The sequence below is a fragment of the Hippocampus comes genome, unplaced genomic scaffold (assembly GCF_001891065.2).
Source record: "Hippocampus comes isolate QL1 unplaced genomic scaffold, H_comes_QL1_v1.1 scaffold94, whole genome shotgun sequence".
NCBI classification, from domain to species: Eukaryota; Metazoa; Chordata; class Actinopteri; order Syngnathiformes; family Syngnathidae; genus Hippocampus; species Hippocampus comes.
Genome location: NW_017806059.1, coordinates 1,905,898 through 1,921,682, shown reverse-complemented (window position 1 = coordinate 1,921,682; position 15,785 = coordinate 1,905,898). Strand labels below are relative to the sequence as shown.

General features: G+C 40.0%; 1 protein-coding gene across 1 annotated transcript in view; it reads left to right on the top strand.

Annotated features, from left to right (window-relative positions):
- The window catches only part of znf407 (zinc finger protein 407), a 179,611-nt gene that overhangs the window by 65,575 nt on the left and 98,251 nt on the right, over positions 1 to 15,785 (top strand). The window contains exon 5 of the mRNA XM_019893062.1: positions 10,168 to 10,242. Within this exon, the coding sequence (XP_019748621.1) occupies positions 10,168 to 10,242 (75 nt within the window). The remainder of the gene's footprint in view (positions 1 to 10,167; positions 10,243 to 15,785) is intronic.

Genomic DNA, 15,785 nt, shown 5'->3' with positions numbered 1-15,785 from the left:
ACACACACACACACACACACACACACATACACACACCCCTTCCATAGCTTGGAAATGTTTCGCTTGATCTCACATTAGGGTTTGTACTGCACACATACAGGTGGGACTTGCTCTGCCTCTAAATGATCCCTTAATGGAACAGTGTGCACTGGAGCTGGCAACTCGATGGGGCGCTGCCACTGCCAATGAGAACTTTGCCTCAATCAATCCGTCAAGGCCCATCACCTGCCGCAGCAGATGATCCAAACACCCCTTTGGTGAAGCAAAGTGAGCTTTTAATGTACCTCCTCTTAGACTAGAGGACACACACACACACACACACACACACACACACACACACACACACACACACACACACACACACACACACATATGGGCATGCACATCAGTACACGCTCAAAAATGCAGCATGTGAAATGGTGTTTGTTTCATTCACATGTTTGACATTGATCAGTCATCAAAGAAAACACGTGAGAGTAGATCAACTGCTTGCCTTCCACCAGAGCAAGAAGGGAAACAAAATCGATGTGGATGTTTTATTTATTTATTTCCTCCCCTATATCTGTTACCAACATGTTCGGGATTTCTCTATTAGCGGATCCGAGTGATATTGATTGCAAAGTCACAGCTTGCTGTCAAGCAAAGCGACAGCACTGTAAACTGGTTTTGCCTTTGCTCTTCTTTGACGTTTCTTATCTGCAAAGTTTTATAGGATTATTCGAAACCTTCTTAAACAAGTTCCACAGAGCTGCTGGAGGGGTTGTATGACATTTTGGTGCAGATTTTGATTAATTAAAAAAAAAAAAAAGTTCATATATGTTGGGACAACCTTTATTGTTATTGTATATTATATATCAATTGCAGGGGGATTAGGGATGCATGGTCAAATGGCATCCATAGAATAAAGTCTAAATAAAGTTTCAGTCATGAAAGCATTTTTTATTTCCGTGTATTCTACCGGGATGATGTTTTTTTTTGGGGGCGGGCGGGGGCTTTGTCTCGTACTGGAGAAGGTGCCATTGCAGTATTCCATTATTTCTTTGCTTTTCTTGTGTGACTTTTTCTTGATTATTTATTCAATAATCTTTTCATCACGACCACTACATCTGCAGTTGATACTCCACTTGTTCCCCATCCTGTACTACAAACCTGCTGTAAAGTGTTTAACACTTTCAGACTGTAAACTTGTTCGAATCCATACTTTGTCAGTCTTTATTCCCAAGTTCCACCGTCATGAGACAGTGACTGTCGATCAACAAATGTCTTATGTTCTGTCTTCTTGTTCCTGTCTGTTTATATGTTTGTCTGACATCTCAGCGCTGCAGGCTTGCTGTCAGCCAAGTGTCAGTTTCTGTTCTTCCATCTATTCACTTGCCTGTCAAAGCTGCTCAGATGAGACATGTCTACGTACTGTACCTCCGATGTTTCCACTTTGACAGAATGGGATGAAAAAGAAAGGAAGAAGTCATTTGATTCCATTTACTCAGGAAATTAACTGTGTTTTGACATGGCAAGGTTTACACAAAATAAAAAATGATGCTAAAAAAAGTAAAGTAGGTGAAGAAGTGCTTTTTTTTTGGTTTTGTTTTAACAAAAATGTGATTACATGACAAAGAAAATTCTTGTCGTGCCATTCTAATGTGTCCAGACTCTCTTATCTGCTCTGCAATCGGTTTCATCCAATGGGCTTTCGGACACTGTTATAACATTCAACATTGCGGTGGCATGAATCACGTCATTTCACTTAAGACAGGCATTTTTCACTGGAGGGTACTTCAGATGGTTCTGTGCATGAAGTATTTTCAACTGAGAGCAGCCGATTTAGGTTGAATTTAAAAACATCCACCTATATGAGAAAGTAAGGACAATCTTCACGTGAGTGCTGGATTTGAGTGGTGGTTCTTTTTTTTTCTTTTTTTTTTTTTTAATGTTTGAGAAGATTACTTCTACAACAGCTCAGCTGCTTAACATGTCAAGTGCCCCGGTATAACTTCAGTTGTGTTATATCAATACAATTGACTGAAGTCTGCCCATATTTTGTTTCAATCATACTCTTTGATAAACTCACGAAGTTATTAACATTAAAGGAAATCCGCAGCATATTATTTTGTTTATAAATAAAAACAAAATGAGTTATTTCATCTTTTTTTGTAATGGAGTTTTAACATTTTAGAAAATAGCTCTACAAGCGTACCTTTTCCTTAAAATGATTGGAGAAAAGCTGCATGTAGAATTGATGATAAAGTATGTCAATGAGAGATTTTTTTTCAACTGAAAATCAAATGAGAAAATAACAAATGGAAGAAACTGTTTAATGTGAATGAAAAGCCATATGGGGTTATAAAACGGCAAATGTGGCGCAGATAAAGGTGGATGAAGAGTTTGTCGTGTCAGAAAAAGATGAACATGAAGGTGTTTGAGAGTGAGGGGGGGAGTGTACTGAGGGGAGCTACCCGCTGCTGATGGCAGTCTGAGTCAGTGAGGGATGGAGGGCGATCCAGCTGTGACATTAAAGCAGCAGGTGGAGGCCATCATTAGGACGGGCACAGAAGGCTGTGGCGTTAGCAGACCATTTCACAATTTGTCTGTCGGTTTGGTGCCTCTCTTCAAAAAACGCTGCAGCCCCGTGCTTGGCCTTTCTCCTATTTTATTCCCCCATTGTGACAAGTCTGTAGTTTCAAGCCAAGCTTTGGCATCTTCACTGAGAGAGGCAGCTCTCACATTCAGCTTCCAATGTCTTTAAACTGAAAGATTTCATAGAATTAGTTTAGCATACCAAAACAAAGTCATGGACCTACTGAACATGAGTATTTCAATTTGAAGTGTACTTCATATAGACATAGTGGCTTAGGAATTACCAACTTACTATCTTATACTTTTGCTGTACATGGAAAACATTGGGACACATTGAGACAACTGATCAACATTGCCAGCCTTTCTTTCCACGTGTTTACATCTGAATCAGAACTGAAGAAGAAGCCCCAAATGTTTTAATCCACCTGGTTTTCATGTGGTTTGCTACCCAGATCTATTTTACACTGATTATTCAATCAATAAATTGAGGTGATAGTCTACTCTGAGCTTCAGTTTTGCCTGTGAAAGCTACATGGATAATTGTGAGAGGTGTAACCAGCACAAAACTAGAGAGCTGCCTGTGGGTTTGAAAAGCAATTGTGAAGGTCGGAGCCGAAATCTAGCATAGACTCGCACAACCATTCCAACAATTTGAAATGCTCTGAGTTAGTTTATAATGTAGAAGAAAGAGTTTTAGAACTTGACAAGAAATTCCCACTCGTCTAGCCATATGTCCATCAATGAAAGGAAGTTGCTGTTATCTGTCTGAATTCTGAAATTATGCATCTAGCCACCAAACGTTGGTGTATTATGATAATGTATATGTGACCAAGCGCTAGGCACGCCTTTTGTAGTGCACTCAAGAGTGAGTTTGTGCAGATTGGGGCTTAGACATATTGTTGTGCTCCTGGGGGCCTTTTCTTAGATCTTACATTGCTTCCAGACCTGTAGATGGTCCTATCGAGGAACACCATTAGTCAAATGAAGTTGTTTGTATCAAATATTGACACGTTATCTCTTCATCGTCAGCTGGTGGGAGGGAAAAGAGAGAGAAAGATTGTAAGTGTGGGTAATTGAGCCGTGTCTCCCATGCTTATCGGTAAAGCTCCGGCACGTCACGGACCTAACGAGCTGTGGCGCGGCGATTAGTCTGAAGGGAAAGTCGAACGTGAAACGCCACGGCCTCTGTCTTCCTTTTTCTTTTCTTTTTTTTTCATATCTGCTATGGATATTATGAGCCTCCCTGGAGGGCATAGGCACAGTCTTATTAGCTCATTTCACGGGGAAAGAGAATTCATATGAATGAATGGCATGTTAAAGTTTCCCTTTGTTACAATAACCATCAAGGCTGATGGTTCGGGTTGATTATGCAGCCCAAGGCATCGAGAAAACAAGTCGAGGCCTTGACCTGGAACGGCAGAGAATCCCTACCCACCTAAAGCAGGAAACTGATTGACATATAATAAGTGTTTCCCTTTCAACATCTGGACGTGGGATCTTTTTGGCACATATATTAGGAGTGCAATGCTTTATTTTTTTTTGACCGATACGGTATGTATCGATATAAGGTGATTCGAGGCAAAGCGAAATATTGCTTTTTTGAGCGATACAATTCAATACGATAAAGGCTATTTTGATGCGCGGGTTAGGGCTTTTCTGCAAATGAACCTATGCTCATTACTCCAAATAAAACTGCAAATAAACACAATACAATGCTGTTTCATTGGATTTTATTTTAAAACCCACTTTGCTTTACTGACTGCAAAATGTAAAAACAAAAACATTGATATCGGATTAAGCTCTCCTGATAATCTAGTTTAAACAAAGTGAAACAAAACAAGCTAGTTCTCTTTTTATAAACTAACTGTGACCTTATTATCAGAATACACTGGTTCTTTTTATGCATTAAAACAGCAATGTGAACAAACCCTTTTGATAAAGTACGTCATATATCTGAACAATATTCAACAATGTCTTCTTCTGGATCAAAAAAAATATCCACAGCCATTAAACTTTATATTTTATATTTTCCACATTAAACTAACCTACTACTGTGATTAATCTCTTCAACCCTTTCATGCACCCTGTAACTTGACAACATGGGAAGCTGTCCACTGTAGTAACTGCTGTCCCTGAAAGGGTTAAAGAACAACTGTATATAATAGTAAACAATTTTGCCAAAGGCTTGCATATTCTGTTGCAAAAATATCAGCTGGTCTCCATGGTCTGTAAGTAAGACACTTCATTGCGTGCTCTGCAGTAATAAGTAATTCTTTGAGCATGAAGACATTTATGATCGAGTTTTTGAATGAATAAGGCAGCAACAAGTTTTTGCTCTGTGCCGCTGTGGATTCATGACAATTTTGTTACCGTTTGTGATACCATGGCGACAGCCAACTCTCATCGACCAATAGTTGTGCTCCCGTTATATTTCACTCGGCATTTACAAAGGCAAAACACGGCAACCATCTTGTCAAGCCAATCTTTTTTTGCAAAACGCAAAGTGTTTCCACATAAAGTAACGCATTGCTTAAAAATGTCTTTCTTCCTTTCCGCCATGATCTATGGTGATCGTTTAATATTTGTTATCGATGTTGCATACGACGAAAATCTCCAGGCTCAGACCAGAGATGATGTGCATGAGTGAAAAACGTATAAACGTTTATTATAAAATTATATTCAAACCTGAATAAAACATGATTGGGAATCGGGAATTTGGAGTATAGAATTATTTTGGTAATTGGTCATTGATTTATAAAAATGATGTCTATGTGGCCAGCATCGATGTGCACTATTCCAGTGCCTATCGACGTAGCGACTTATCGATAAATGGATTAAACAGATGTATTATCCATCCATCCATTTTCTGATCTGCTTTATTCTCACAAGGGTCACGTGGCATGCCGGAGCCTATCCCAGCTGTCTTCGGGCAATAGGCAGGGTACACCCTGAACCGGTTGCCAGCCAATCGCATGGCACATATAGACGAACAACCATCCGCGCTCACACTCACACCCAGGGACAATTTTGAGTGTTCCATCAGCTTGCCATGTATGTTTTTGGAATGTGGGAGGAAACCGGAGTACCCGGAGAAAAGAACATTCAAACTTCACACAGGAAGGCCGGAGCTGGAATCGAACCCAATACCTCTGCACTGTGAGGTCGAAACGCTTAACCACTAGCCTACCAGGCCACCAGATTTATTTTTACTCCTCTACTATGTATGCACAACGTGTGTCATTGGATGTCTAGCATAGACATTGATGTGTATGTCAATCAGAGTTCCCACGTATCCTAGAAAACCTGCAAAATGATTGACACATTTTCCAGTCACATGGAAAATTAAAAAAAAAAAAGTTGAGTAGTCCTGTAAAATTATTTTTCCTGCCTCTGCTTCTCCCTGCCTTGTTAGTGAATGCAAATGGTATCAACAGAGATATGTCTCTTTTCAGTTGTCTTCAATGGGCAAAGTTGAGCTGTCGCGCTTTTCTGCTTCATCTCTGCTTTGAGTTGGCACAGTGCCCCACGTGATAAAAAACAATCAAATTGGGTATTTCCTGATACCGGTTCTTGCCTAGTGTTTCCATATGACTTTGTTGCTATGTTTACCAACTTTCAGACCCAAGTTAGGATTTAGTTGTTCCCAAAATGCACTAGAACTAGTGACTCGCAGTTCAAGAGTGTTGCTTTAGCGCTGTATATTGAGTGTAAGGGTTTTCTTCCCCTGTCTTTCTCCTATTTTGAGTGGCAGAGACCTGTAGTGGTTGTGCTATCACTTTTGGCTGTTCCCTTTGAGATGAAATACATCTCTGGTTTCAGTAGAGCCGCAGTGACCACGACTTTTAGATAGTGCTGGGTAACAGGTAGTCTTCAGATATTGGCATCGCGTCAGTACTGAAGGAACACAGTCAAGCTGTCACTGATGGTCACCCATTTTGCGGACTAATGACTAGAAACTTAATATGTGACCAAGCGCTAGGCACGCCTAAAATAATAATGGGACTACTGTAATTTCCGGACTATAAGCCGCTACTTTTGTCACCCACTTTCAACCCTGCGGCTTATTGAATGAGGCGGCCTGTTTAAAGATTTTTCCAACGGCCATCAGGGAGCGCTCGAGGTCTTTGGTCAAAAAAGTTTGGCCACCCCTGGTCTCGATGTTTCAAACAGAGCTTTTTCTTCCCATAATGCCACAGGGTACTTGCACGTTTTTAGAATTAATCTCCTTTTTATCGATGTGTTTGAACGTACTTTGCAGACACGTTCAAACGAGTTTACGAAGTACGTCCCACAGACCATAATGACATTGTACCATATTGCGGAAGCATGGTTAAAATTTTGATGAAGCAGCGACAAACTGATGTTGACTGACTGGCGGATCAGCCGCTGGCGAATGAAAAATGATAGACCAGCAAAATTTCCTGACGTGCCCATCTGTTTTAGTCTTAATGGTCCGCGTTTCACTTGTATGTATGAAATACTTGCTCCATTGTCCAACAGCAGAAAGAAAAAAATGTGAAGGAGAAAAACTTCATTTGGAATTCGGCTCAATTAAAGTACAGTTTATGTGCAGAGCTCAGATTTTTCATGCAGTTTTTAGCTCATGTTACAGCCCTGGGTTCGTTAACATGGGTGTGGCGGTGCTATGGGTGCTTCCATGGTGTTGGGCCTCCCTCCAAGCCATCAGCAGTTCAGTCAGTCTACTGTAGTCCATTGTCCTGATTTACTTTGGAATTAAAGTAATTTTGTATCAATTGTGACAAATCCTCAATATTGATTTATTTCACCCTTTGCAGATAATTAAATTGTTGCTTTTCTGTGTGGTTCATGTGCATATTATTGTAATCATTTTTCAGTTTTAGAACAGCGTGCGCATGTGTGTAGTTTATGCGAGGAGGCATCCTCAGGGCATTAGCCATCACACTGACAGTATTCTGAGATGAATCTCGTCGAGAAAAACGGCAAAGATGAGAATCCGACATCATGCCAGTTTGATTTGTACCCTTCGCTATCAAGGACTGCTAATTAAAATCATATTTTGCATATCCCTTGTCTTTCATGCCATATGTAAATTGCCCCCGTTGCCTTTCAGCGCTCTGTAATTAGCTTTATGAAGGACAGCTGTAATACATAATTAACAGAGATGTTTGCAATGCTCTTTTTCTCTCTTCACTTCGGAACACGATGACTTAAACAAGCACGTTACACACAAACACAAACATTCGGTGTATTCTCAAGGCCTTGCTTTTCTCACAATATTCTTGATGTATCAACAACAGCTGCTCCCAAATATATTAATGATGCTGTTTGTTTCATTATAATGAAGTGGCTACAAAATGTATATGGATCCCTTTTCAAATACCAGGTGATTGTGATCGAAAACAACTCTTTCCCCTGTCTCATGAAATGTATTCTATAGAATTCAACTGAAACAAAATTGAGAGGGGATTTAAAGATAAACTGCTGACTTTGTGGGTGCCTCTCAGAACTAGGGAAGTGGCTGCCTGGTGCTGAATGGAAGCATATTGTTGCCACATACATCTGAAGTGTCAATGGTCAATGTGCGGTTCACATGACAGTAGTTCTTGCATCGTAACTGAATTACGTAATTGAGTTCCATTTTGACAAAAGGTGAGTGATGTGATTTAAACCACGTTGTCCTGCTTTTTATATCTCTTTACAATGATCTCCTTGCTCTGTTAGCCTACTCATGGTTGCCAACAAAGATTTTAAATATTAATCTTTATGATCAACTAAAAAGTGTGAAGTTGAGACAATTCTCTGTGCTAGATGAAGTCTTAAGGACTTAGGATACTTCCTGAATATTATTAATAAAAAAAGGTTAGCTTAACAATTTTAGTGTCATTGATAAAAACATTTGACAACATTTAATGTGTAATTAAGCATGCCGCGGGAATATTCTTGATATAATTTTAAACATGGAAATGGAAATATAGACAAATTGTTCTGGAAGTGAATTTCTACAAACCTACCTTTTTCCACGAGTGTGTGCATGGATGCACTTCTTTGTTGGTTCAAACGGCATCTTTGGGTGGGCAGTCAGCAACTCAGCTTTGCTCAGCACATGTGGTCATACTCAAAATTTCCTCTTACATGCTGGTAGTTTTGGCACAAATATAATGGCATACTGTACAGTTGCCTCTGCCTACAGCAGGCAGAATGCCGGGGTGGGTCAGGGTTTTTTTTTTTGTATTTTCCATCGGTGTTGATCACGTGTCCAACGCATTACATGTATTGTTGCCTAGCCCGAATTGAAGGACAGGATCGATCAGGGTAGAAGGCACTCTCCAAGTGCTTCACAGCAGTGATCTGTGAGATCCCTGGCCAGCTTTTACACTGCCCTCAAGTAGAGAAATTCTTGCAGTGCCTTATAAACATAGTACTGTACTTTGTACACATTCATCTCCTGCATTGACTCCAGTCTCTCCTGCTCTGAATTTAAAGTGAATGAGAAGAATCCCTTTCAATACTTGACGCCCACAAAAGCGCAAACGCCCGTTTTGGACTGTGCCCCGTCTGCGAAAATACCAAAAGAAAGAAAAATCCACTCTTGTGCACGGTTAGATCGCTCTTTGCGGTAGACTTACACTGGGCATGAAAATAGGGCCCTCAGTATTTTTCAGTTTGCCTGTCGGGAGTATGGAAGACTTGTCAGAGTCACTCTCCCAGATTGACTTTGAGGCAGCATTCTTGATGATTGAGTAAGAAAAGGATTGAGGAAAGTGATTATAATGAGGCAATACACTGGAACGTGTTTGAATATTTATACAGTGGTGTTAGTTAGCATTTACCCTCAAGGGCATTGAGGATGGTGCACATTGGGGGACACATTTGTGTGTTTGTGTGTGTGTGTGTGTGCGCGTGAGTGCGTGTGTGCATGCGTGCAATGTAGGTTAATCTGTTCATTATGGCATGGGGACATAAGATTGTGAAATACAGTATGTTTTAGACTCATTCCTAATAGCAAAACACACTAGTCCGCTATGGGAAAAAGATATATGATATAAGACATATGAATAATGATCAAGTCAGAATAGGGGAAAGTGTGCACAATTAGATGGGGCATTGTGAAGGAGACCTGAGTTTTCGCAGTGACAGTTCCAACCGCATGACTGTCCCTTGGTCTCTTTTATGTAGCTCCATCCTCAGTTGGAGATGTGGTCATTGTCTATCTGTTCCACAATGATTGGAAATGATGGGAGTTAAATGAAAAGGCCAGAGGATGAAAACATTGTGGAAGCGTCTTGGATGTCTGAGTATTTAGTCCAGACCTCCATTCATTATGTTTTCATGTGTCGCTTAGGAGACGCAATCAGTCCAGGAAAGTTTGAACATGTTTTGGTCTGTTCAGTACTCAATTTTTTTTTCTCATTTTATTTTGTGTGCTTGCTTATTGAATGTACTCCAGACACACGAGCATGTGCATTTGTGCGCAACTCTTTAACATATTAATGCACATGATGTGGTAAATATGAGAAAGACCAATCATGACAAATTCACCTATGCTCTCATATGTAAAACAGTGCATTGAGTTTACTATGTGATTGACTCTTGCCGTCTTTGTTTACACAGATGGGCCTTTGTAATGAAGAAACACCTCAGCACCCACCTACTTGGCAAACATGGAATTGGGCAACGTAAAGAGAGGTAATGTTTGCAACCTTTTTTCTTTTTTTTTTTCTTTCTACAGTCAGTGGAAATAAAAAATGCATTCTGGAGAATAGCATCTTAAATTAGTACATATTTCAAATGAAATTTAGTTTGAGATATTCCATCTCCTACTTAAGTTAAATAGTCCCATCTGTCTGCTTGTTGGTCTCCTTCTTATACCGTTTTCTCTGTCAAACTTTATCTGGTTCAGCCATTGTTTTACTCTCTGCTCTCCTTCTTGAATTAAAGACCAAGTAAATTGAATTCAGACATTTGTTTCTAAATACATTACACCTGTTTGATGATAACTGTTGAAAGCATGTGCAAAAACCGAGAGAGAGCTTTGTAATACCCAATTATGGTTAAACTGATAATCCACCAAGTCGGTTTTTCAGTTTTTTTTTTGTTTGTTTTTTGTTTTTTTGTGAAGCTAAAACAGCGCCCAGACACACCCTCGAGAGTTTGACTGCAGCCCCTCATTTTCAGCCCCTCTCCCGACTCCCCTGCAGACCTAAATTCTCCACCACCGTTAGCCCAGAAATGAGTTCCATTTCTGTCAAATGCTTATCTAAAGGAAATGTACTCTTAATATAAATATAATGTGTAGTTTAAAGATAAAAATGTCAAATATGTCTTCTCTTTCAAATTAAAAATCCAAAAAGTTGTACAGACGCTCCCCAGCTAATGAACGAGTTACGTTCCGAAGGATCGTTCGTTAGCTGAATTCGTTCGTAAGTTGCTTCAGTGCTATATTTTGTATGGAATGTATGTTTCAGGCTTATATAAGTATGTTTCATGTTTATATAAGCATTATAAAATGAAGTTTAACTTTTGGAAGATGTACTCGAAGGCTTAAGGAGATGATGGGCGATTGCACAGTTTTCTTCTTTTTCTCATCATAAATAATGCAGTAGCACTGTATGGCATCATTCATTTTATTTGCAACCTTTGTGCAACGTTCAATATTTGGGTCTTGCTGCTCGAAGAGTGCGATGGCTTTATCTATGAGCGAAAACCCCTCGGCCAAGAGTTCCGTCTCAAACTTCTTCATGGGGACAGGCGTTTCCTCCTCCTCCTCCTCTCACAGCGCCTCACGTCGATATTAGCGGCGGAAAGAAGTAATACAGTACTCTGAAAAAGGCACGCAATACAAAATCTAACTTACAGCATCTCTGTCCGAGAACATTTTTCGACATACCTGTACCCGCAAAAATGTTCGTATGTACCGTTGTTCGTAACATGAATGTTCGTAAATCGGGGAGCGCCTGTACACTTTTTAGACACAAATGCACACCAAACAATCGTGACCATGTAAATCGTTTGCATCTTAGTGGGATCTTTTCTGGCATGGATCCCATTCATGTGTGAGTCAACAACAATCATCAGGTTCCGTCTTTTTAAACCTGAAAGTACAAGGCATCATCATTTGTCCCAGAGCCCTACAGATGGGTTTTATCTCATCATTAATTATCTATCCTATTTCCAAAAGCTTAATTAGAACGAGGTCATTTGGGAGGGCTTATTAAGTGGAGCAAATTTGGATGAATGTTCGAAGAGAATAGATGTATGGAGGAGGATAACAATTACAAACACGAAAATGGAACATAGGACAAAGAAAGACAGAAAGGAAGTACATGCGTGTGCGTCTGTGTGTGAACATGAAAAAAAAATATCCATGTGCGTGTGCAAGTATTGCATTGTGATGGGTGGCTTGATGATTGATGACTACACTGGTTTTGAAACCCCAGATCTGGATACTAAAATGGCATGGTGGGGGCGGGGGCAGTGTATGTGTCTTGAACTAGCAACTGGGGACCAGTGAAGGGGTGGCTTGAGAGGTGATGAGGATTGTTGTGTTGTGGGGGAAACCAATAGCAGATGTGTGCTGGGTGGCAGGCAGTGGAGAGACAGATTGCAGTGGGACAGTGTCAGGGAGGCAGTTCCATCACCATCTCGATGGCCCTGTTCACTTGATATTTTTAGAACACTGGGGAGAACTGTTAGTCGAAGAATAAGTGGTACAGAAAGAAAACACCTGGTGAGCCATAGGGTGACACATGCAGTGTCTTTAAAGTGTATTCATTCCCCTTTAACTTTTTTTGCATTTTGTGACTTTATAATCACAAATTTGGGATTATTAACCTTTTTTTTTGAAAAAAAAATCTGAAAAGTGTAGCCCCCCTGGACTCTGATACCCCTAGATGCAATCCATTGCAATCAGTTGCCATCAGAATTCACCAAATCAGTAAATGGAGTGAGAGTGTGTGTGTGTGTGTGTGTGTGTGTGTGTGTGTGTGTGTGTGTGTGTGTGTGTGTGTGTGTGCTCTCTCAGTCTAGATAAACCTGTTTTGCGAAGGCCTCAGTTTCGGCCTACATCATAAAATATGTCCGTTTATTGATATGTGGATTCTACTCTCCGTTCCTTTTCAAAAAAATGAAAAGGATGCCTTCACCATAAGATCGGTGATTGGCTCATTTCGCTGTCAATGAAAAAGAGATTCAGCCTCAGACAGATCATCCAATCATCATGCAGAAAAGCTCAGCGTCCGGGCCAGCCCATAAACGCCCACTGTCCATAGACTCCCAGAGACGCTGATTGTCCAATGGGCGGGACAAAACCAGCATTTATCCAATGACTCGTCTCGTTTCAATACATTGGGACAACCTACACTGAACTCTCCAGACGCCCAGCGTCCGCGCGGTCGACGCTCAGCGTCCACACAGTTTAAAGCACAGTGAAGCTGCGGGAATGAATGAGAAGAGAGTCACGTCGTAACCAGTAATAAGAAGCTGATTCGAAACAAAAGTTGAGCGCGTTGTAGCACATGTTTAGTCAATGACATGTCCACACAATTGTACGTACACACATATATTTGATCACTTACTTTTGACATTTTAGGGGACGCTCAGCTTCCCTTGCAGTCTCTGCATTGTATACATAGTTCAGTATTGTACAATAATTAAAAAATAAAGCTGACTATCAAGTACCAAGTACAACTTCATTGTCAAATTTGAAATATCTTCCCTCTCACATTTTTTTGCTGTTTTTTTTTTTTTTTTAATAAATCCTACTTCACGGGTTTCACTTATCACGGGTTCTTTTTGGAACGTAACCCCCTCGATAAACGAGGGATTACTGTCATATTCTACAATATACAAATATTGTGTCTAGATCTCAATGCCAGTAGAGAAATACCCTAAACCACTTGCAGCTGTAATTGCGGAGGACAGTTGCTCTACAAAGTATTGAAGCTAAATATAAACACACACCACATTTTTCACACTTTATATGCCTACATTTTTTTTTAAAGATGCATAATTTATTTTCCACGTCTGAATTATGTGCAACTTTGTGTTGGTCTATCATATTAAATCCCAATTAAAAAAATAAATAAATACAGTTTGTCTCAGTCGTGACTTGGCTACAAAGATGTATTTATTAAAAATGTTGATCCATCTATTCTATAGCAGAGTACATATGCACTGGGGAGGGGACGGTCCGTCGCGAGCAGGTTGCAAATCAACGACTGTAGGGAAACAGTGCGGGGGTTGCTTCGACATGTTGACAAGGAACCGAAAGTTGGGGGGATTTTCCCCTTTTTCTTCTTCCCACCCCGGCCACACTGACTGTCCAATGGCAATTCTTCACCTGATATTGAAGCATGTGCCCCAGTAGAAGGCATCTGGCAACAACCTTATTTAGCATCCAAGATCATTTAATTGTTAGTCGCATGTTTACTTCCAATCCATGTTGGGAGAAAAGAATAGGACAAACTGGATGAGAGATTCAAAGGGATGGCTTTTTGGGTGAGTGCGTGAGCCAAAGAGAGAGCTGAACTGTTATGAAGTGACACAACTGGGTCTTCATTTCTGTCATACCACCACTCCTCACTTGCAGGCACTGAGCCGAGATTAGGGTTTTTTTTTTTTGTTTAGTTTTTTTGTCCCTTTGTCTGTATAAACTGTATGTGTGCTCTTTTATGCTCATGGGAAGCATTCAATGTATCCATGTAAGTACACAAAGATGTTTTTTGTTGACTTGTAACAGGATGTGATTAGATTCATTTCAAAAAGGATCTAACATTGTTCATATTTGCATGTATCGCTAAGCTTCATGAAGTAGGTGATTCCTCCATTTCATGTTGGGGATGATGCAATTCATATTTAGTACATGCACTCAGCAAAAATACATACATGCATTAATTAATTAAATAATAAAGATCCCATACTGGGATCCCAAGTAGGGGGCGCTAAATGTCATATGCACTCACTATAACAGATTGTGTGCGCTGTTGGCAACAGTCGTAAAAGTGGTGCTGACCGGCATATTTAAAAGAGGTTTTTGTGCTTTTGTTATTTAATCTGGCCTGATGTATTTTGTTTATTCTCATGAAATATTATTGTCTTCATTTCATTGTGACAGAAAAATATTATACATGTGTGAGTGTGTATTAGCATGTGTGCATGCATACATTTATGTGTGTGTGTGTTTGTGTGTGTGTGTGTGTGTGTGTGTGTGTGTGTGTGTGTGTGTGTGTGTGTGTGTGTGTGTGTGTGTGTGTGTGTGTGTGTGTGTGTGTGTGTAAGAGCAGGAATGTGTATGTGTGTGTCAAAAGTCCTTGCTTAAAAAACAAGGGGAGTGGCTCAGGCGAGAAGTGACTGACAGCAGCAACCTTGACTCAATTGCTTGTAATTAGTTCTTTCAAAACAGGGTACCTAAAGACAACTGACCTGTCCCGCATACTTGTTTTCACAGGTAATTGTTAAAATGCCAGTAATTTTCACGCTTGTTATAATAAACTGTTTAAACTAATGCACTCATCATTCTTTAAACAGGACTGCTGACAGCTCAAAAGAAAAATATTTTTTTAACTTTTTTTCTTTTTTCTTGGGCGAGAATGTTTTCACTGTTTTAGAGATGTCAAATTGCTACAGCCTGCACACAGTTTGGTTAGCAATTGATGTTGCTGTATTTTACACTTATCTTTAACAGTCAGTAACAGTGTGAAACATATAATAATGACATGTAGGTTATAGCAAAAAGAAAATGGCTAAGTACAACTCCACAAAATCATGGGTGAACATTGCAGTTTTGGTCTGGTTCTCAAAGGAGCAACAGAGGTTGTTGCTTGGTGCTCTTGCTGGATGAACTTTCAAGACCAAAAGCGACAAAGCAATCAGCTGATTTAGCGTGGGTCTCGATGGTGTCGTGGTCCCTAATCTTTTTTTGCGCCGCCAATCGTTTTTACTTTAAGAAGACATTAAGACTCTCCGGTATGGGGACAAAATCCTATACTTTTTTCCTATCACTCGAAATTGATCTCTATGTCTCTTCACTTTTTTACATTTTTAAATGTCATGAGGCCTGGTGTTACAGAAAGCAGACCTTGAAGTCTATTTTTTTTCATTTGTGGGGGAAAGCCTTGCTCTAGGCTGGGATTGCAAAGTCTTGGATTGAATGTGATTAAGATGTTTATGTGTGTGTGTGTGTGTGTGTACATGTATATATATAGATATATATATATCTATATATATATCTA